The sequence below is a fragment of the Megalobrama amblycephala genome, linkage group LG14 (assembly GCF_018812025.1).
Source record: "Megalobrama amblycephala isolate DHTTF-2021 linkage group LG14, ASM1881202v1, whole genome shotgun sequence".
In the NCBI taxonomy this organism is placed as follows: Eukaryota; Metazoa; Chordata; class Actinopteri; order Cypriniformes; family Xenocyprididae; genus Megalobrama; species Megalobrama amblycephala.
Genome location: NC_063057.1, coordinates 28,487,151 through 28,510,129, shown reverse-complemented (window position 1 = coordinate 28,510,129; position 22,979 = coordinate 28,487,151). Strand labels below are relative to the sequence as shown.

The window sequence follows — 22,979 nt, the reverse complement described above, 5'->3', positions numbered from 1 at the left end:
AGGAGAGTTAATGCTGCGTGAGGAAAGTGAGTCGCCGGCTGCAGAAAGTGACTCGCCGGCTGCGGAAAGTGAGTCGTCGGCTGCGGAAAGTGAGTCGCCGGCTGCGGAAAGTGACTCGCCGGCTGCGTGAGGAAAGTGATTCGTCCGCTGCGTGAGGAAAGTGAGTCGCCGGCTGCGTGAGGAAAGTGATTCGTCCGCTGCGTGAGGAAAGTGAGTCGCCGGCTGAGGAGAGTCAGTGGTCAGCTGTGTGAGGAAAGTGAGTCGTTCGTTGCGTGAGGAAAGTGAGTCGCCGGCTGAGGAGAGTCAGTGGTCAGCTGCGTGAGGAAAGTGAGTCGTTCGCTGCGTGAGGAAAGTGAGTCGCCGGCTGAGGAGAGTCAGTGGTGAGTGGTGAGTCGCTGCGTGAGGAGAGTGTGTATGCAGATGCACCGCCGGCCTATCAGTGGTAAACTCAGTGGCTGCTGGCAATTGTATAGTGAATTCCCGCGACAAGTCGGTAGCCATATTTTTGGACCTTCCGGCCCGCCATATGGTACAGGCCCCAGAACCAGGTAATCAGTGCCTTCAGGATTACAAGAAAACTAGAGGTAGGCAAGTTTTATCAGGGTTGGAGCTAAACTATGCAGTGGCCCTCCAGGACTGAGTTTGCCCATCTCTGGTGTATAGTGTAGGGAAGGACGATAGTAAATTAAGTCAACATTTAGTCTCATATAAAAGATTGTATTTGTGTCATTGTCATTTACTTGGACCCCACAAAGACAAAAAGAACGTGGTTGGGAACCACTGACCTGGACAGTTATTGTGGCTACCGTCCTGTTGATGATGCTTTGCGCCACAAGAGGGAGTGGGTTTGTTTTTCATATTAGTGGAGACAAGGTACTTGTGTTAGCAAACAAGACACACCTTAACCAGGAAGAAAAGAAAACAAAAAGAGAAAGAAAAAGAAGATACACCATTCCGAGGCTTCAAACCTGTTAACATTGGGAGTTTAAACAGCCACATATTTAGTGGTAAGTTCAAACCTTATTCTTCATGTAAATATGTAGACATATACAAATGAGCTGTTATTTACATTTATGCTCTTCTTTACATGGGCTTTGAAACATTTCGAATAACCAAAACCAACTAGCCAATAAGGAGGAAACGTTGATGATTAATGTTTAAATAAATTTGAACGCTTTTCAATACTTTTGATTTCCTGATTTCATTGTTTTATATAATAGCTACCATTAAAATCATGTATTTATATATGAATATTTCTAGGTTGTGTACATAAAATAATGAGTCATTTTGAGTTTGAAAACATTTCTCCAACAGGACACGTTAATGCTCAAGAGCATTATTGTACATTTGATGATCACATTAGTAGTTTTAAAATTAATATAATAAAGTAATATTATTTTTTCATTTATGATCACATGAGAAACAAATTTAAAGAGTCAGCGATTGTTGATTATTGCGCACATGCAAATAAATTATATCCAGCTGCTGCCCTGCAGCATCACATGTTTCAGGAGGATCACAAGACACGTCTCGGCCGGAAGTGAAGACGAACCATATATGGTTTAGAGCGGGTCTACATTTGTTTTAGTGTCATTTTCTTTTGTATGTATGTAATACGAGCTATTTTCATATGGATTTGATAGGATTTATGTACAATATTTAATAACAATACCTGATCTGATTATTTATTGATATTCAATTTGATCAATAACTAATGCAACAGTGTTTTCCATTTGACTGTTTGCTATTGAGAGATAATATTCACTTCATGTTCGTTTTGTAACAAATAGGGGTGGGCGATATCGATACCAAGTAAATAAAGGGCCAGTATTGCCGATAACAATACTGCTACTTTTTACTTTTAAAAGCATGCACTTGAACTTACATTTACTTTCCTTGCAGGGGTAGGCAATTTCGGTCCTAGAGAGCCGCTGTCCTGCTGAGTTTAGCTCCAACCTTAATCAAACACACCTGAACAAGCTAATCAAGTTCTTCAGGATTACTAAGGCTAAAGGCAGCTGAAGGTTTTTTTTCAGGGTTGGAGCTAAACTCTGCAGGACAGCGGCTCTCTAGGACCGAACTTGCCTACCCCTGTTTTAGGGGAAAGCAGTGTGTCATGATTTATGAAGTGAATGCATCATTAACATGATAAATCTGAATACATTTTCATAACCACTAAAAGATTTTGTGATTTTTGCTCTCCTGCAATTAGTCGTGTGTATGATTAGCTAGCTACTGTAGCAAAGCCATTGTTAATTTTTGTAAAGGGCTACCAGTGACAAGCTACAAGCTATACTTTTGCACATTTTTTTCTGACAGATTAATTATTACAGAACAATTACAGAACTTAACACAATCCATTGTAACTTTTAACTTTCAATATAAATACATTTACTTGCACAAACTAGCCTTATTATAATAAATGTTATACGTACACTATACTGTTGAAAAGTTTGGGGTCAGTAAGATTTTTAATGTTTTTGAAAGAATTCTCTTCTGCTCACCAATGCTGCATTTATTTGATCGAAAACACAGTAAAAACAGGGTAACACTATACAATAAGATTCATTTGTTAAACATTAATTTATTAACTAACATGAAATAACTGTGAGCAATACATTCTTTATTAACGTTAGTTAATGGAAATACATTAGTTCACAGTGCATTAACTAATGTTAACAAGATTTTAATAATGTATCAGTAAATGTTGAAATTAACAAAGATTAATAAATGCGGTAGAAGTGGTTGGGAACCCCTGTATTATTGCAATTTAAAATGTTGTTTTCTACTTTAATATATTTTAAAATGTATTTTATTCCTTTGTTAAAAGTTGAATTTTCAGCATCTTTACTCCAGTCTTCAGTGTCCTTCAGAAATTATTCTAGTATGCTGATTTGATGCTCAAAAAACATTTCTGATAAAAATCAATGTTGAAAATGGTTGTGCTGCTTCATAATTTTGTGGAAACCATACATTTTATTCAGATTTGATTAACAAAGTTAAACGTTTTTTTGTTTGTTTGTTTTTTATAACAATGTAAAAGCATTTACTGTCACTTCTGATTCATTTTATGCATCCTTGCAAAATAAAATGATTAATTTCATTAAAAAAAAAATCTTATTGATGCCAACATTTTGAAATATTGTGAAATAACTCCTGCTTGTTTCTCAGTCATCTGATAAGCATTGTTCAGGGTTCCATTTCCCAAATGCATTGTGAGCCTTATTGTATGCTTAATGGAAATGCAGCCCTATTTGATCAAGCACTGTGAGCGAAGCGTCAGCAGCAAACGCTTTCTGTGATTGCTTGGTTGGGTCTTGTATGTTCAGATGAGTGGAAGAAATAGTTCCTACACAATTGTTCTCTAAATTTTTTTTTTTTTTACCCTTATGGGCTTATTTTACGCACTGAATTACGTGCTAAATAAATAAAATCAATGATAAAAATGGGGTTCTATGTAATCAAAACTTAAATAAGTCAGTGGAAATTAATACCTCAAAGTTGAGTGAACAAAAAACATTTTACAGGGAATGTATGTACTGAAAACTTAAAAAAGTAAGTTCACTTAACTTTCATAAAGTTAACTAAACTTATAAAGTTATAACTAAACTTTTTAAGTTCAAACAACATTCCATTTGTCAAAAAAGATAACTCAGAAAGTTGTGTGAATTCATTTTTAGAAAAAGATCAGTGTAGGTTCAGGAGATTGATATTCAGATTTAACTGGAACTGAACTGAATAGTATGGAAGCCTGTTTCCGCCACTAAAAAAAAAAAACTCCACTAAAAAATAAATAAATAAATAAAAAAAAGCGACTAAAAAAAAAAAGATGAATTGCGACTTTTTATCTCAGAATTCTGACTTTTTAACTCGCAATTGCGAGTTTATATCTCACAATTATAAAGTCAGAGTTAAAGAGTTATAAAGTCAGAATTCTGAGATATAAAGTCGCAATTGCGTGATAAAAAGTCAGAATTCTGAGATATAAAGTCGCAATTGCGAGTTATAAAGTCAGAATTCTGAGATATAAAGTCGCAATTGCGTGATAAAAAGTCAGAATTCTGATATATAAAGTCGCAATTGCGTGATATAAAGTCAGAATTCTGAGATATAGTCGCAATTGCGTGATATAAAGTCAGAATTCTGAGATATAAAGTCGCAATTGCGTGATAAAAAGTCAGAATTCTGAGATATAAAGTCGCAATTGCCTGATAAAAAGTCAGAATTCTGATATATAAAGTCGCAATTGCGTGATAAAAAGTCAGAATTCTGATATATAAAGTCGCAATTGCGAGTTATAAAGTCAGAATTCTGAGATATAAAGTCGCAATTGCGTGATAAAATGTCAGAATTCTGAGATATAAAGTCGCAATTGCGTGATATAAAGTCAGAATTCTGAGATATAAAGTCGCAATTGCGTGATAAAAAGTCAGAATTCTGAGATATAAAGTCGCAATTGCCTGATAAAAAGTCAGAATTCTGATATATAAAGTCGCAATTGCGTGATAAAAAGTCAGAATTCTGATATATAAAGTCGCAATTGCGTGATAAAAAGTCAGAATTCTGAGATATAAAGTCGCAATTGCGAGTTTATATCTCACAATTATAAAGTCAGAGTTAAAGAGTTATAAAGTCAGAATTCTGAGATATAGTCGCAATTGCGTGATAAAAAGTCAGAATTCTGAGATATAAAGTCGCAATTGCGTGATAAAAAGTCAGAATTCTGAGATATAAAGTTGCAATTGCGTGATAAAAAGTCAGAATTCTGAGATATAAAGTCGCAATTGCGTGATAAAAAGTCAGAATTCTGAGATATAAAGTCGCAATTGCGAGTTATAAAGTCAGAATTCTGAGATATAAAGTCGCAATTGCGTGATAAAAAGTCAGAATTCTGAGATATAAAGTCGCAATTGGGAGTTATAAAGTCAGAATTGCGAGATATAAACTCGCATTATAAAGTCAGTCGCAATTGCGTGATAAAAAGTCAGAATTCTGATATATAAAGTCGCAATTGCGTGATAAAAAGTCAGAATTCTGAGATATAAAGTCGCAATTGCGAGTTATAAAGTCAGAATTGCGAGATATAAAGTCGCAATTGCGTGATAAAAAGTCAGAATTCTGAGATATAAAGTCGCAATTGCGAGTTATAAAGTCAGAATTCTGAGATATAAAGTCGCAATTGCGTGATAAAAAGTCAGAATTCTGAGATATAAAGTCGCAATTGGGAGTTATAAAGTCAGAATTGCGAGATATAAACTCGCATTATAAAGTCAGTCGCAATTGCGTGATAAAAAGTCAGAATTCTGATATATAAAGTCGCAATTGCGTGATAAAAAGTCAGAATTCTGAGATATAAAGTCGCAGTTGGGAGTTATAAAGTCAGAATTGTGAGTTATAAAGTCAGAATTCTGAGATATAAAGTCGCAATTGCGTGATAAAAAGTCAGAATTCTGAGATATAAAGTCGCAATTGCGTGATAAAAAGTCAGAATTCTGACTTTTTTTCTCGTAATTAACTGATGGTCAGTATCTCTGTTTGTAACAGTGCATCCAACGATATCCAATCCAACGTGCTACCGTGAAGTCTGAAGCTGTCGGTGTATAAAATGTGCCACTTCAGCTTTGTCTGATTTATTGCGCCTCCGCCACAGCTGATTCTTCTTCTTATTATGATTATTATTATATTGTTATTATTGTGTAAAATTCATTAGTGTATCCATTCTGTTAAAAACAACTTTTATTGCCCAAATACCTCGACTGTAATTTGCAGAATTGCATGATTCTACCCTTGAGTTGCAAAGTTAATGAAACATGATAGGTATTGGTTGTTTTAGTATTAAGCCCACTAGATGGCAGTAAAAGCTGTTTTTTCTCCTTGAAACGCTGTGTACAAGGTTACCGTGGAAACATTCTATATGCATATTCCTGCATAATGCATATGTCCGGAGACTAATCTTTATGTGTCTCCTCCAGTAAAATCAATATTTCTTTATTGGTAAATCGGCGCTAAAAATAATCCTTTATGATGTCCTCTATTTTATGTATAATAATAACAAAGCAGTAATCCTGATGGTCAGTCGCAATGAAAGGAAACGCAAGCAAAGAACTGTGAGAAATAACGTTTCACAGTAGTGAGAAAATTCTGACTTTTTATCACGCAATTGCGACTTTATATCTCAGAATTCTGACTTTATAACTAAGATTGTTATCTTGTGTCATGTTTGGAATGTTTTTATATTTGTGTCATGTTTGGAATGTTTTTATATTTGTGTCATGTTTGTAAGATGCTTATGTGACGTGCACTAGATTTACGAGATAAAAAAGAGCATAAAGGTTTCACTTCAGCTGCAAATTACTCAAATGACTCTTGACTTATGTTACTGTGTTATGTACAAACCCTGTGGGCTTCAAAATAATAACACATAAGTGATTTATTTATTTAGCTTCTACAGAAGTAATACCAAACAGTGAGAAAATGAGTGACACGGGTAAGTAGATTTACAAATATCTAACATGGCAATCATTAGATATAATCAGTAAAAATATGTATTTTAAAATATCAACAGACACATTATGTTTGTATCTTCACAGAACCTCTCATTTCATCAGAAGATGACGAGTCACCTGGTAAGATCTATTCATTAATTTCACTTCAGTGTCCTCAGATATTTTCATTGTGTGTACAATATGTGTATAATTGTACAGCCCCATACAGAATGAAAATATAGTTACATAAATTTATGATCAATTAATAATTACATATAAATGTTGTGAAAGCATGCTTTAATAAACTGAATGTTGCTGAATGACAAGAAGACAGAATAAGGTCAGAAATAAAACTGGAATTATGTGCTGTAAGACTCTTGGGCTGCATTTACACTGCAAGTCTTAATGCACAGATCCAATCTTTTGGCCATATCTGATTTTTTTGGCCAATGTGTTTACATTCACTTTAGATGTGACTGGTATCCGAGACGTGTCGCCCTCGCCATGTGATGGCTTGGAATTCCAATGGGAATCAGATATGCGTGTTTATACATAGGTCGCATGTCCAGAGATCAGATATGTATCAGATTTAAAACCACATTTGGAAGTGGCTCAGATTGGATGCGGAAAAATCTGATCTCGTATGGATTTTTGTGTTTACACGTGTGCAACTAATTCCGATCTGTGTCAGATGTGAGCAAAAGCAGCCTTGTTTCCACACAGTAAATTCTCCAGGGTTAAACACTGCTCTGTCTTCATATGGGAACCAACAGCAGGGTGTTAAATGTAACAGTGAAGCAGTGTTACAGTCAAATTAGATAATTAAATGATTAATCAAGTTATGATTGACCATTAGTGGTGACACCTGATGTTAAAGGTCCCGTTCTTCGTGATCCCATGTTTCAAACTTTAGTTAGTGTGTAATGTTGTTGTTAGAGTATAAATAAAATCAGTAAAATTTTAAAGCTCAAAGTTCAATGCCAAGCGAGATATTTTATTTAACAGAAGTCGCCTACATCGAACGGCCAGTTTGGACTACATCCCTCTACTTCCTTCTTTAATGACATCACTAAAACAGTTTTTTGACTAACCTCCGCCCACAGGAATACACAAGAGTTGCGTTTGTAGAGTGTGTTTGTCGCCATGTCGTCGAAACGCTGTTATTTTCATCCCGCAGTCCAATCACCGGGTCTGATTCCGGCTCAAATTGATAGGGTAAAATTAAAGACATGTTTACAATAACACTGAGCGCGTGCATCTCCACGTTATGGTAAGAGGCCTGACTTTTCCGGGCAAGATGCGCTCAGAGCTGTCGAATCACAACACAGGAACCGCTGGCACAATCAGAACTCGTTACGTATTTCTGAAGGAGGGACTTCATAGAACAAGGAAGTCATCAGCCCGTTTTTATGACAGTGGAAACAGCGGTATACAGATAAGTAAATTATGTGAAAAATACTGTGTTTTTTTACACGCGAAACATGAACACATGTTATATTGCACACTATAAACACAATCAAAGCTTCAAAAAACCACGAAAAACGGGACCTTTAATAAGCAGAATCACTGAGGGAAAGAGAAACAGCAAGAACAGAAAAAGAGAGCCACTACAACTACAACTGACTTCCAGCCATTACACATTATTTCACTTATTACTAACCAGGGGTGCGTTTCCCAAAGCGAACTATGGTCGCAAGTTCCGTCGTTACCAATAGAGCTCAATGGGACTTACGACCATGGTTCACCAACGATGCTTTCAGGAAATGCACCCCAGTTTGACTTTATTTCTGTCATACATCAACAAAATTTCTTATTGAGAAATAACAGAGATTTAGATGTTAAAGGGTTAGTTCACCCAAAAATGAAAATTCTGTCATTTATTACTCACCCTGTCAGGTAAATAGGCAGAATTCAGATGCGGGTGCAAACAGAAGGTTTATTGAACAGAAAATAACTGAAGCGTCAGAAAAACAGTTCGTGGGTCAGGAAAAGCCGCGACCACGGCAATCGGCACAAACGGGAAAGGCTGCTCACAAATCCAGACAACCGCCGCCGAATGCGAGTGATGATTGAGTCCACAGTGAGCACAGTAGAATGGCGAGACAACTTGCAGCCACAAGCACTGGAGCCTGAACGAGACAGGAAGAGACAAGACAAGACAAGCGTACTGATACGGACACAGGCAGTCAGAATAGCGGTAGAAACCATAACAGTCTGACAAAGGACAGAGACACGAGGGGCTATAAAGGGAAATAATAATGAGGAGAACAAGAACCAGGTGTGAGAGATGAGCTAACGAGCAGGAACAGGTAAGGGCAGAGACACAAGCACATGGCGAGCTGTCAAAACAAAGCCACGCACCAAAACACAAAACACGAGCACAAAGACAGGTGATCAGACCCGAGACCTGACAGTACCCCCCCCCCCTCCCAGGAGAGCCACCAGGCGCCCCAGGAGGAGGCTCACCTCGTCCCCGACGGAAGTCCTCGATCAACGAGCGGTCCAAAATGTCCCGGGATGGCACCCAGCACCTCTCCTCTGGACCATAGACCTCCCAGTCCACGAGATACTGAAACCCTCTACCGCGGCGCCGCTCGTCGAGTATCCTCCTACCCGTATAGGTGGGAGAGCCATCCACAAGACGAGGGGGTGGGGGGATTGGATGATCGCCAGCAGGATTGATGGGAGAGGAAAACACAGGTTTAACCCTGGAAATATGAAACACAGGGTGAACCCGACCAAGAGCAGGGGGAAGCTTGAGCCTGACCGCCACTGGATTAACCACCTTGGTGACACGGTATGGACCAATGAATCTGGGTGCCAGCTTACGAGAGGGCGCCCGGAGAGGCAGATCCCTGGTAGAGAGCCATACCCTTTGACCACACACATAGGTAGGAGGAGAGGACCGGCGGCTGCTGCTTTGGTTCGTCTAGAGGTCTGGGCCAAAACCCCCCTGACCTTTCTCCAGGTGCGACGGCAACGCTGGACAAAAGCCAGGTCAGACGGGACCGCAGCATCGGGTTCCTGTGATGGAAACAGAGGAGGCTTATAACCCACAGAACACTCAAAGGGGGACATACCTGAAGCCGCCATCGGAAGGGAGTTAGGGGTGTACTCAATCCAAGAGAGCTGTTGGCACCAGGAACTTGGGTTATTGGATGTCAGACAGTGGAGCATGTAGGGAGCCGTCTTTCTTCTGAACGAAGAAAAACCCTGCACCAGCAGGAGAGGAGGAATGGCGGATGAGCCCAGACTGAAGTGATTCACGAATATACTTGTCCATAGCCTCTCTTTCAGGACCAGAAAGGGAATAAAGACGACCCTTAGGCAGAGAAGTGCCTGGGAGGAGCTCAATGGCACAGTCGTAAGGACGATGCGGAGGAAGTGAGGTGGCCCGAGACCTACTGAAGACCGCCCGAAGATCAAAGTACTCCGCAGGTACACCGGTAAGGTCAGGAGGATCCACCTGCGAAACACAAGACACAGAGACAGGAGAAAACGCAGCACCTAAACAAGACACGTGACAAGACTGACTCCAGGCTAAAACGGAATTATTGACCCATTCAACCTGCGGGTTGTGTTTTAGCAACCATGGGTGTCCTAATATTAACAGAGCATTAGGAGAGTCCAAAATAAACAGTTCAATCTCCTCACAATGGTTACCAGAAAGTGAAAGGCTTACACGGGGAGTGACGTGTGTGATGGTAGTAAGGGGACTTCCTGCCAGCGACCATGCTACAATGGGTTCAGCCAAGAGGATGGTTGGAATATTCCATTTGAGAGCGGAGGCAGAATCCAGGAAATTTCCCTCAGCCCCTGAATCTATAAGCGCTTGACCCGAGTGGACATCTCCCCGGAAGGCGAGATGAAAAGGCATCAGGCTGGAGAGTTAGAACAGGAAAAAGCGCCCACCAGGACTCCCCGATTCACTGGGCTTTGGCTTTTAACGGGTACTGAAGGACAAAATGGCCCGGCTTGCCACAATACAAGCATAATCCTTGGGTTAAACGCTCCTGTCTCTGCTGTGGTGTTAATCGAAGACGACCCAGCTGCATCGGCTCAGCCTCAGTTTACAGGGAACTTGTGGCATCATGCGAAGAGGACTCCAGGTGGCGCGACGGAGCAGTAGACAGACGGCGCTGACGGCAACGATTGAGACGCCCCTCAACAGGGAGTGCGAGATTAATTATGTCATCCAATCCCCGAGGCAGATCCAAAGCAGCCAGTTCGTCTGCAATGGCATGATCCAGTCCATCAAGAAAACGAGCACGTAACGCGCCCTCATTCCAAGCACAAGCAGCCGCCAAAGTTTGGAACTGTATCGCATAATCAGTCACTGAACTCCTCTTCTGAGTCAGACCAGACAACTGAGCCGCCGCCTCATCTCCCTGTGCTGAATGGTCGAATAACTTCGTCATTTCTTGACGAAAATCCTCAAAAGAAGCACAGTAGAGAGCACGAGAATTCCACACGGCCACTCCCCATTCGCGGGCGCGACCGGAGAGAAGAGTGATGACATACGCCAGTTTTGCCTCTTCTGTGGCGTAGCGTCGAGGTTGTAAAGCGAACACCAGAGCGCACTGAGAGAGGAATGCTTGACAGGACTTCAGATCGCCGTCATAGATCAGTGGATTATTGGCGTGTGGTTCGGGTTCAGGAGGAATAACTGCGCGAGGAGCGGGCGCCCGGTTAGCCGCCTCTTGCTGAAGCTCATCGACCCGTGAAAGGAGCTCCGCGACTCGGGCATTCAGCGCGTCCACTTCCTGAGCAGTAGTGTTGATCTGGCTGGAGTGCTGGCCCAGCAAAACCCCTTGCTGAACGAGAGCAGAACGGAGCGTGTCGGATCCCGCTGAATCCATCATTGGTCAGACTGTTCTGTCAGGTAAATAGGCAGGATTCAGATGCGGGTGCAAACAGAAGGTTTATTGAACAGAAAATAACTGAAGCGTCAGAGAAACAGTTCGTGGGTCAGGAAAAGCCACGACCGCTGCAATCGGCACAAACGGGAAAGGCTGCTCACAAATCCAGACAACCGCCGCCGAACGTGAGTGAAGATTGAGTCCACAGTGAGCGCAGTAGAATGGCGAGACAACTTGCAGCCACTAGCACTGGAGCCTGAACGAGACAGGAAGAGACTAGACAAGACAAGCGTACTGATACGGACACAGGCAGTCAGAATAGCGGTAGAAACCATAACAGGGGCTATAAAGGGAAATAATAATGAGGAGAACAAGAACCAGGTGTGAGAGATGAGCTAACGAGCAGGAACAGGTAAGGGCAGAGACACAAGCACATGGCGAGCTGTCAAAACAAAGCCACGCACCAAAACACAAAACACGAGCACAAAGACAGGTGATCAGACCCGAGACCTGACACACCCTCATGTCGTTCCACACTTGTAAGACCTTTGTTCATCTTTGGAACACAAATTAAGATATTTTTGATGAAATGCAATGACTCAGTGAGGCCTGCATTCAAAGCAATGACATTTTGATTGGTGGCTCCCATCATGCACTGCTACATGAAGCATTTTGTTTGATTGTCACCATTGTTGAGGCTCATATGCTGATTCTTGGGCCCAATCCCAATTCTATTTTATACCCCTTCCCCTTACCCCTTCCCCTTGCCCCTTGAAACAGAGTGTCAAGGGGTAGGGCTGGAAATATTCCCCTAAGAAATGGGACACCACTACTAGACCGTTACACGTCATCATAAGTCGTCGCTAGCTCCTACGTCATAGATGCGCCGATGTTTATCACACACTTCTAAGATGCCATCGATAGCTGTAGTGATCTCTGTTGCTTGGGCGACAGCTATTTTTACTATTAGTGCACATATCTCACCGTAATCAGGCACAAGCAACATAAACGTTAAACAGATGACTCACTCCCAAAGTTGTTTTGCTGTGTATTTCGATTTCAAGAAACGCTGCTCGTTTTCTGCACGAAAACGTATGAGCCTGCGTGTTTCCTCAGGAGTCCCTACATACAATACTGATGAATAAGCACGCAAACTGAATGCACTTTTTGTTTATATCATGTAACGTACACGTATTTATGGACGTAACCACAACAAAACAATACATTAATCAGGCATGCGGCAAAAAGACAAGTTAGCTGCCACCGGATTTGAATTTATGTTGTCAAATCAACGCGGGTTTCAATAAAATATAAAAAAATATGTTGTGGAACTATCATAAAGTAAAAAACATTAGCGAACTTTTTTCATAGCGATTTTAACAAATCTTTTTTCGGAGAACATATCCGTATACATGAACACACGATTAAAGGCAACATAAAACAAGTGATTATTTATTACTAAAATACTGTTTACTGTACGAAAATACTTACATTTATGGGTCTCTCTGCTCGCTCGGTCGGCCATGTTGGAAATTTATCATACCCCTTCGTCTGAAGTGTGGTCCCGAAAAAATCTTCCTTTGAAGGGCTACCTGGCCCTTCCCCTCCAACCAAATGAGAATTGGGACACCCCTACCCCTTCACGTGAACGCGCGAAACGAAGGGGAAGGGGAAAGGGGAAGGGGTAAGGGGTAGAATTGGGATTGGGCCTTGATGTCTGTGTGTGTTTGTATAAAATCTTCAGGTTAAAAAAGCACTGCTGGATCTCAAACTGAAACATCATAAATTTACTATAATGAAAAATTAATAAAATATTTATAATGTTAATAATACTGGATGTGACCAGTGAATCTTGACTTGAAACCAAACTTTCATTAAAACATTAACATCTAAAACCTGAACTGTTTAACTCTAGGGGAGTTGGAAAATGAGCCTATTTTCAAAAAAGTGGAGTGTTCCTTTAAATACCCTAATTGAAATAGGGCTTACCCTAAACCAGGATTAGGCCTTGTCTGTGAAACTGGGCCAATGCATTTATTATTAATCTTATGCCTAATATATGATGGAAATGGCTTCGTTACTGTTTCTTGGCCCCTCACATTGACAGTTATGCTACTACTAATTATCACATTAATCACATAAATTATAACTACTACTCAAAACGGCAAAATCAATAGACTGAAGTTTATTAGTTTGCATCCCTGATTATTTTTGTTGGTTGTTTAACATTTCAAGCAACAGTTCTCAAGAAATGTGTAGTTTAGCTACTTACATCTTATCTCGCACTTTATGATGGCTAGCTGAAGTGTCGCACTCAGCAGCTTCCCTGAACATAAAGCCCGCCTAGTTTGATTTGATCTCAAAAATGTTAACATTGACGACCACTGACAGACCGCTGACAGCTCAGATGAGAAAGTGTTATCTTGGTGCTGTGCAATATCCTTGCAGCACTAGTCTGAATACTATATTAGGCAATTATTTAACAACCTTCATCAACTTTATGAAATGTCAGATGACCTACGTGTTAATTTTAGCTTGTCACTTTAATTTATCTAATTAATGCATTAAATCAAGAGCCCTAATTTTCACAGAATGTTCTCTTACATTATATGGCATGATTTTATATAACAAAAAAATTAGCTGGGTTTGCACAGGCAGGGTCACATAGGTGAGCTCATTGCGAATTCAAAATGTTGCTGCTTCACCTATTACTGACCAGACTGACTTTATTTCTGTCAGACGTCTACTTAAGTACTTACTGAGAATTAACAGAGGTTTAGATGTTGATGTTTTAGTATTTAGGAATCACTATTCCATCATGGTGATCAGTGTTTGATATATCTTAATATCTCAATATCGTAGTGGGGCTCTTGACCCTTGACTTTTTATCATAATACTTTCCATGGCTACTGTAACTGTTTATCAAACACCTTTGTTATGGCAAGGAATACCAAAAGAGACTGCATCCAGGTAATGTTGATTTGTTACTGATAACAACATAATCATCACCAAGATTAAGTATGCAGTCTTTGTCAGATGTTATCAACTTTATATTATGAAATATATTTGCCCTGTGATTATATGTTTGTTCATTTTTTTAGTTCTTGTGTTTCTGCTCGTCTCTTCTTTCTGGACTTGTTGTTCCTCTTTCCTTCAGTAATTCTGCTAATCAGGTGTTTATCAGTGTCTAAATTCACTCTGTCAAGTGCACTATATTAGTGAACTAATGTAGGGAATAGTGAATGAGGGAATAGGGTGTGATTTGGAATACAGCCTCTGAGTGTCGTCTTTAAGTGATGTTAACTCACAGCTATTTTTCTTGAAAACGACAAATATAACCCAGAAAGCACAGTTTTCTACAGAATTACTCTTTTAATGGAAAATGGTTTGTTACTGTCAGAATTTGGTCATTTTTTACAGCAAGGTTTAACAGTGCACTTGCACTAAAATTCACAGCTTTATTATTAAGATGGAAACTTAATATGTCCATGTATTTTTTTCTTACACATTCAGCAGCTGAATTTCAACCTCTGCCCGGTTCATTTAAAAGAGTCCCCTGTGTGTGTGTTTAATTTTTTATTAAAGGTGCCCTAGATTCAAAAATTGAATTTATCTTGGCATAGTTGAATAACAAGAGTTCAGTACATGGAAATGACATACAGAGAGTCTCAAACTCCATTGTGTCCTCCTTCTTATATAAATCTCATTTGTTTAAAAGACCTCAGAAGAACAGGCGGATCTCAACATAACACCGACTGTTACGTAACAGTCAGGATCATTACTATGTACGCCCCCAATATTTGCATATGCCAGCTCATGTTCAAGGCATTAGACAAGCCAGTATTAACTTCTGGATGTGCACAGCTGAATCATCAGACAAGGACAACAGCGAAAAATGGCAGATGGAGCAATAATAACTGACATGATCCATGATATCATGATATTTTTAGTGATATTTGTAAACTGTCTTTCTAAATGTTTCGTTAGCATGTTGCTAATGTACTGTTAAATGTGGCTAAAGTTACCATCGTTTCTTACTGTATTCACAGAGACAAGAGCCGTCGTTATTTTCATTTTTAAACACTTGCAGTCTGTATAATTCATAAACACAACTTCATTCTTTATAAATCTCTCCAACAGTGTAGCATTAGCCGTTAGCCACGGATCACAGCCTCAAACTCATTCAGAATCAAACATAAACATCAAAATAAATACTTTACTCACATAATTCGAAGCATGCATACAGCATACATGATGAACATCTTGTAAAGATCCATTTTGAGGGTTATATTAGCTGTATGAACTTTGTTTATGCACTGTATTATAGTCGAGAGCTCGGGGGCGGGGAGCACGCGATTTAAAGGGGCTGCAGCCTGAAAAATTAATTAAAAAATATCTATGGGGTATTTTGAGCTGAAACTTCACAGACATATTCAGGGGACACCTTAGACTTATATTGCATCTTTTGAAAAAGCATTCTATGGCACCTTTAAAGGGGACCTATTATGCAAAATTCACTTCTGCATGGTGTTTGGTAGGGGTGTTCACAAATAGTCGAATATTCGACCTGTAATTAATATGTGAAAAATAAAAATACTATTCGAATTTTACTATGTTGCTTTGCTGGCCATAAATGCAGTGAATCCATGATAAGTCCTAAGCACTAAAACTGTGGAGCGTGTTTAACAAGTTTATTGAATTTGATCGTCACATAATGTTGTCGTCTGTCTCGCAAAGTTTGGAATTACTTGGATGAAAATGATCTTACAAAATGGAATTGCTTTTGATCAAATGAATTAATGAAACCAAGTTATCATAATATCACGTCCATATTGAGAAAGCACATGAAATCTAAATACCCATCGAATGAGGAAAGACAGCTGTCCATTAACTTACTGCATTCACGACAGGTAAGCGCAGCTGTAACCTGAATGAGCCGAGAAGATAACTTATCTGATAGCAAAATGATTTTGAGACATATGCTTCCTTTAAATTTCTTCAAGGGAGATATATTTACTAAAAGAAAACACAAAGTGCTATAAACCTTAGCTTAGCATACCATTATGTATTATCGTTATCTTTGTGTTTCTGCAATGTCTGTCAGCGCGGCTCGTTTTCTAACCCGAGCATGTGGATATTATTGTTTTTCTCAACATGAACATGTGAAACAATATGAAAACGATAACCATATACTGACTCAAGTGTATTATGTACGTTTTGTACGATAACTGGCGCTGTCTGCTTTATTAGCGTTTTTTCCCATTCGCGCTGCTTGAGATTAAATGCTTTTGTGCTTTATATTTTTTTGTTTGCACATATTGTTTAATGCTTTGAACTAAAAGAAAGAAAAGCTTAAGATATAACATAAGCTTGTTGTGTATATTGCCTAATTGTAAGCTTGTTCAGAAATGGTAAAAAAAATCTTGATGAATTTTAAAAAATAACGCCCTTCTTTTTTTTAACGTCATTTAAATAAATTAATATTCAAATATTCGTTTTTTACGAGCCCAAATTTGAATACATTATTTTGGAAAAATGCCCATCCCTGGTGTTTGGACATAAATGTGTGTTGGCAGTGTGTGTACACAACCACCCTATAGTGATAAAAATGTCACATTAGTCACAGGCCCTGCCCACAAATGTTGACAGACACTGCTGTTTGAACATAGACCCGCCCTGAGCGCGTTCACAGCGAGTCCGCCATTGCTGCACTGACGAGAATGTCTCCCAAGTGTTTTAGGTGTTCTGTAGCTGGATGGATTAATCCACATAGCTCTCTCCATTTACTCCCTAAATCTGAGCTGCTGAAAACGAGGTGGATTCATTTTGTTTTCAAAAAAAAAATTATCCCACAACTCTACCGAAATTCGTTTATGTCTGTGCAAATCATGTCACACCGGACTGCTTTGTGAACAAATGTTCATGTCAACACAAAGGGAAAATACAAAACAGAGACTGTGCTAAAAATGTGCTACTCAAGGATAGTCTCCAGAGTGATACTGGATACGGCAGTAATGAAGGTCTGTATATATTTGTTTACTGTTAGTTGTAACAAGTGTTTCTGTGTACTTTGCTGTGTATGTTGATAATAATGAGAGAGAGTTTATGGATAATATTTTAATGCACACTTGCAGTGTTTTATTAAGCTCTTAAGGCCTGTACACACCGGGACGAATATCGCACGCGTTTATCGCCAGTGTTTTTGAGACGTTTTTTGTGTTCACACCCAAGCGATTTTCACTGGCGATGCGCAGATTGAACGTGCAAATTCACTCCCGGACAGTATGTGGCGCTTGTGCTTAACGGTAGTGCAAATAAACATATTTATGATATTAATAAAGTTAAAGAAGATAAAAATGCAGATATTAAATGGCATATATATGAGAGATGGTAGTCAGAAACAGTAGTGCAAATAAACATATGATATTAGTAAAGTTAAAAAAGATAAAAATGCAGATATTAAATGGCATATATGAGAGATGGTAGTCAGAAACGGTAGTGCAAATAAACATATGATATTAGTAAAGTTAAAGAAGATAAAAATGCAGATATTAAATGGCATATATATGAGAGATGGTAGTCAGAAACGGTAGTGCAAATAAACATATGATATTAGTAAAGTTAAAGAAGATAAAAATGCAGATATTAAATGGCATATATGAGAGATGGTAGTCAGAAACAGTAGTGCAAATAAACATTTATGAAATAGACATTCTCAACTATATTTCTTGAATGTAAAAGAAAAAAAACAGCAAAAATACAGAAATAATACACATCTATTGGTATGGCCAAGAACTGGCAGAGCACCCATAGCGTGCGTCTCAATCAGCTCCCTAGTTCACTAGTCAGGGCACTGATCAGGGAGTCGGCCACATTCATTTAAATGGTATACTGATACACGGCCTAGGAAGCTAGGGAGCTGTTTGAGACGCAAGGATAGTTTGTAGGGGTCTTCCTCATCTACTTACTTTCTCTTCGTCGTCTTGGTATCAATGTGTGCTCAGCAAGACTGTTTTGTGCTTGAGCGCCACCAAGTCGTGTTTCACTGTAACTTCAGCAGCTCCAGGCACGTGAACAAAAGCATCTCATTGGTCGGCCAGTTTTTAACGCGGCACGTCAAACCAAAAAAACGAACCCGAGGCGTTTTTTAAAAAATGACGCTTTTACGCCTCGCGTTTTTCGCGTCGGTGTGCACACTCACATTGGCGCCCGTTGTTTAGTCACGAGGCGTTAAACATCGGCGAAAATCGTGCGCGATATTCGTCCCGGTGTGAACAGGCCTTTACAGTGATTTTCTAGAGTGAAAACAGACACTTCATCTTTTCTGTGAGGTACAATAAACATCACAAAACTCATCTGTAAAGTTTTGGCCATCATTCGGACAGTACAACAGGCCTGTACTAATCTGGTAGATTAAAAACAAGAAGACAATATAAGTTATAACCCTAATTGAACTAAACTATACCTGTTTTATCTCCATGCAGCATATATTCACAGTTTCTGACATTCTGACTCTGCCTTCTTAGGACGAGCGCAGTAGCTTATTTGCATTTAAAGGGACCACACTGAAACGGCACGTTTTTGCTCAACCACTAAAAGTTTCAATTTTAACATGCTATAAAAAATTATCTGTGGAGTATTTTGAGCTAAAACTTCACATAGTGGAGAGTGGGGTAAGATGAGCCAGTGGGTAAGTTGACACACCCCCTGTATCTTGGCAACCGTACCATTTTATTGTCATGTAACCAGGGGCGTCGGACTGGGGGGGGGGAAGGGTACCGAGTACCCAGGGCCCGAGGCAGGGGGGGGCCCCTTAGAAGTCAGTTTTCTATACATGCATGTATATGTATGTATAGAAAACTGACTTCTAAGGGGCCCCTTAGAAGTGAAAATGACTTTTTTTTATACCAAACCAGTGCCTAACTACAAGTTTAGTTTTTGCAGTTAGGCACTGGTTTGGTATAAAAAAAAGTCATTTTCATGCTGTGCAGGGCCCCACCACCCCTCTCGAATCAATGTAAATGGTATGACCCGCAGGTCAGGTGCTTCTGCTGCGGACCTGCGGTGAATCAGTTAATGAGACAGGAGCTGGAGTTAGCCGTGATATGAACTAGAAAGACAGGGGAAGAGTCATGTCTTTCCTTAAGAAAGGAAAATCAGGGGCTCAAAAACGAAAAGAAAAGAAGATTAAAGAGAGAAAGGCAAATGAGGGCAAGCAGTTGCTCACTCAGTTCCCTTTCGATACTTCACTCGTACTGCGTATGGGGGAAAAGTCTCCCTTTTTCCCAGCTACTGAAGCCTTTTCAATAACGCAGTGTAACGGCATAGCTGCGCGGCCTATGGCGACAGAGCGCGCAAACTTTCCCGCCGAAAGGGGCAGGGTAAAGGGCTATATAAGCGAGCATTTCACCATAGGCCATCAGTCCTTTCTCCTTCAGCAACGACTCTACTTCTCTTCGCTGATCCTCGCCGAAGCCTGCTCGCCGAGAAAGAAGCTCGCCGCCTACAAGACGCTCTGCCGCCGTCGAAGAGGCCCTGCAACGGACCCTGCTGACTCGCCGGACCCAGCCAGTGCCTTCGCCCTCGCCGACTGCCGCCTCGCACCGTCTACGAGTCGCCGCCTCCCGCTCCTGCTACCGGCCGCTTCTCAGCACGTCTCCTGCCGCCATCCGGCGTGTCATAGAGAGCGTCTTCCCGCAGTGTTACAGCCGCTTTTTGAGCACTTTCCAGCGGTTTTCACCGCTTTGAGCCCGGCCCTCGCCGTTAAGAGCCTCCCAATCGCCGTTTTCACGGCGCCTGGCATTTCTAAATGCCACACCACTCCTGTGGTACGTGGTACTGCACGAAGAAGACGGACACAGCGAGTGCGTTGGATGCCTGGGCAAGTCCCACGCGGATGACGCACTCACTGGCGGCTCATGCCCGCACTGCGAATGCATGAGTCTGGCATCTCTGCGCTGCGCTATGGTCGTTCTGAAACCGAGGGTTGGCTACGTCCCCAAGGTGCTCTCAACGCCGTTCAGAGCACAAGTTATTTCACTCTCTGCGCTTCCCCGTTCATTGGATGAGCTAGAGCTGGAATCATTATGCTCCGTCAGGGCTTTACGCGTCTACATCGAGCGATCACAGCCTTTCCAGCAGTCTGATCAGCTATTTGTCTGTTTTGGTGGCCGCACCAAAGCTTCTCCCGTCTCAAAACAGCGTCTTTCACGATGGATTGTCGACGCTATAGCTCTCTCTTACTCCTCTATGGGCGCAACCTGCCCCATCAGAGTTAGAGGCATGGCTTCGTCGTGGGCCTGGTCCAGTGGAGTCTCAATCAAAGACATCTGTGAGGCGGCTGGCTGGTCTTCGCCGTCCACTTTTGTCAGGTTCTATCAGTTGGACGTTCCGACCTTACAAGCTCGGGTCCTTTCAGTGTAAATTCGCGGCCCTTAATATGTTCCGCTTTTTGCACAACCTAGGAGTTCTCTCCTTTTGTAGTGTAACAGGGTAACGGCGGCTTCGGCCTTCACTTGTCCTTGGTCCCCCTTATGGTGTCCAGTCAAGTTCTGTCGTTCCCCAGCCGTGGCACGGCGCGGTTGAATTCGTTCCCCCATACACAGTACGAGTGAAATAAAGAAAAGGAACGTACTCGGTTACTAACGTAACCTCGGTTCCCTGAGATACGGAACGAGTACTGCGTTACTTGCCGTGCAACGAGGCTGCGGCTCAGTGTCGTCGCTTCAGTCAATATGGTCTGATGGCCTATGGCGAAACGCTCGCTTATATAGCACATTACCCGCCCCTTTCGGCGGGAAAGTTCGCGCGCTCTGTCGCCATAGGCCGCGCAGCTATGCCGCGCCGTCATTGGTTCAACAACTTGTCTATGAGTGAACCAATGACGATGCAGTTACACTGCGTTATTGAAAAGGCTTCAGTAGCTGGGAAAAAGGGAGACTTTTCCCCCATATGCAGTATTCGTTCCGTATCTCAGGGAACCAAGGTTACGTTAGTAACGAGTACGTTTTTTGAAAAGAAAGGTGAGCTCCAAATGCATCATCGAGCATTGACATTGTTTTAACATAAATATCTACTCCAGGTAGAATAGCATACATTTATGTTCGTACTCTATTTGAATAATATACCAATACTTTATAGTATCACACCCTACATAGCGAGCAAACAATATTTCTGGGTAAATAACAGGGAGTGAGAAGCAGACGGAGGCGGAGCTGGGAGCTCAACACACTGCCACTCTTCTCCTCTTCTGCTGCAGTTCTCCCCAGAGTCATAAGTTTACATGAAAACACTGTATATTTCCCTCCATTGTCAAAATCTAACACCCGCAAAAACACAGATCGTTAGCGCCTATTTTACCGCATTGTTATGCAAATTAGCTCGAGCACACTCTTACATTAAGTACAGGATTGTTCTCAGTTTAATGCACATCTTAATGATTGAAAATGACTTATTTTAAAACGTAATTCAAAGACTGAGTGTCTAGTTTGGCGGTTAGTGTACCCTGTGATTCTATAGTCTGCATTTATTTTAAACAGACAAATAATCAGCAATTAACTTGTACTTAGCCTACACTTTAAAAAAGGTATTGTGACAATAAAGGATATTTTAGCAACCATTTGAAGCCATATATTTCCGTTTCAGACCCTGCAGCAGCAGGCCCCTCATCATGGCCAGGTGAAAGCAGTGACAGTGAGGTGGATGTGACAGTGAGACAAGGTGAGCTTTTAGCAGAATTGCCTGTTTTAACACTTAGTAATTAGTAATTAAGTGTTAAGAGGAAATAAGCAAAATGGGTACATTGTTATTGTACACATTTAAACTTTAAAGCAGGGGTCTCCAATCCTGCTCCTGGAGGGCCACTGTCCTGCAGAGTTTAGCTCCAACTTGCCTCAACACACCTGCTTGGAATTTTCTTGCCTATAGTAAGAGCTTGATTAGCTGGTTCAGGTGTGTTTAATTAGGGTTGGAGCTAAACTCTGCAGGACAGTGGCCCTCCAGGAGCAGGATTGGAGACCTCTGCTTTAAAGGAATAGTTCACCCAAAAATGAAAATTCTGTCATCATTTACTCTCCCTCAAGTTGTTCCAAACCTGTATGATTTCCTTTCTTCTGCTAAACACAAAAGAAGATATTTTAAAGTAGGTTGGTAATTAAACAGTTGCTGGTCCCCATTGACTTCCATAGTATTTTTTTTCCTACTATGGAAGTCAATGGGGTCCATCAGTCGTTTGGTTACCGACTTTCTGTAGAAAGTCAGTTGGCCAAAAAACTGGACTTTAAAGACCTGATCAGCAAATTTACGCATGCAAAGACCCGTCAATGGGCATTTAGTAAAAACTGACATTATTTAGTTTGTGTTTATTAATGTTCAGACCAAAGTTTTTTTCTCATTTGGTATGGTCATTGTTCAGAACTGCTTTAGAGTATATTTGATTTAGTCCAGGTTTGGACCTGCTAGACCTTTTGTCATCTCAGTAAGTAGTTGACAATAAAACAAAAATATATTAATCAGAGTGTGGCTTATTTTGTTTACATTTTAAGTGTTTTTATGATAAAAATGCAATACCCCACCCATTGGTATCACTATGGTATTTGGTACGGGGGCCCAGCAAGATGGTTTGTACCCAGGGCCC

General features: G+C 40.7%; 1 protein-coding gene across 4 annotated transcripts in view; it reads left to right on the top strand.

Annotated features, from left to right (window-relative positions):
• The first annotated feature begins 855 nt into the window (after window positions 1–855).
• Window positions 856–22,979, top strand: part of LOC125245177 (GTPase IMAP family member 8-like) — a 34,978-nt gene continuing 12,854 nt past the window's right edge. For 3 of the 4 annotated variants that reach the window (XM_048155671.1, XM_048155672.1, XM_048155670.1), the window contains exons 1-4: window positions 857–1,007; window positions 6,443–6,487; window positions 6,591–6,626; window positions 21,989–22,063. In XM_048155671.1, the coding sequence (XP_048011628.1) occupies window positions 6,475–6,487; window positions 6,591–6,626; window positions 21,989–22,063 (124 nt within the window). In that variant the 5' untranslated portion in view covers window positions 857–1,007; window positions 6,443–6,474. Of the gene's footprint in view, window positions 1,008–6,442; window positions 6,488–6,590; window positions 6,627–21,988; window positions 22,064–22,979 lie in introns of all 4 variants that reach the window. The other variant, XM_048155673.1, reaches the window with a different exon arrangement.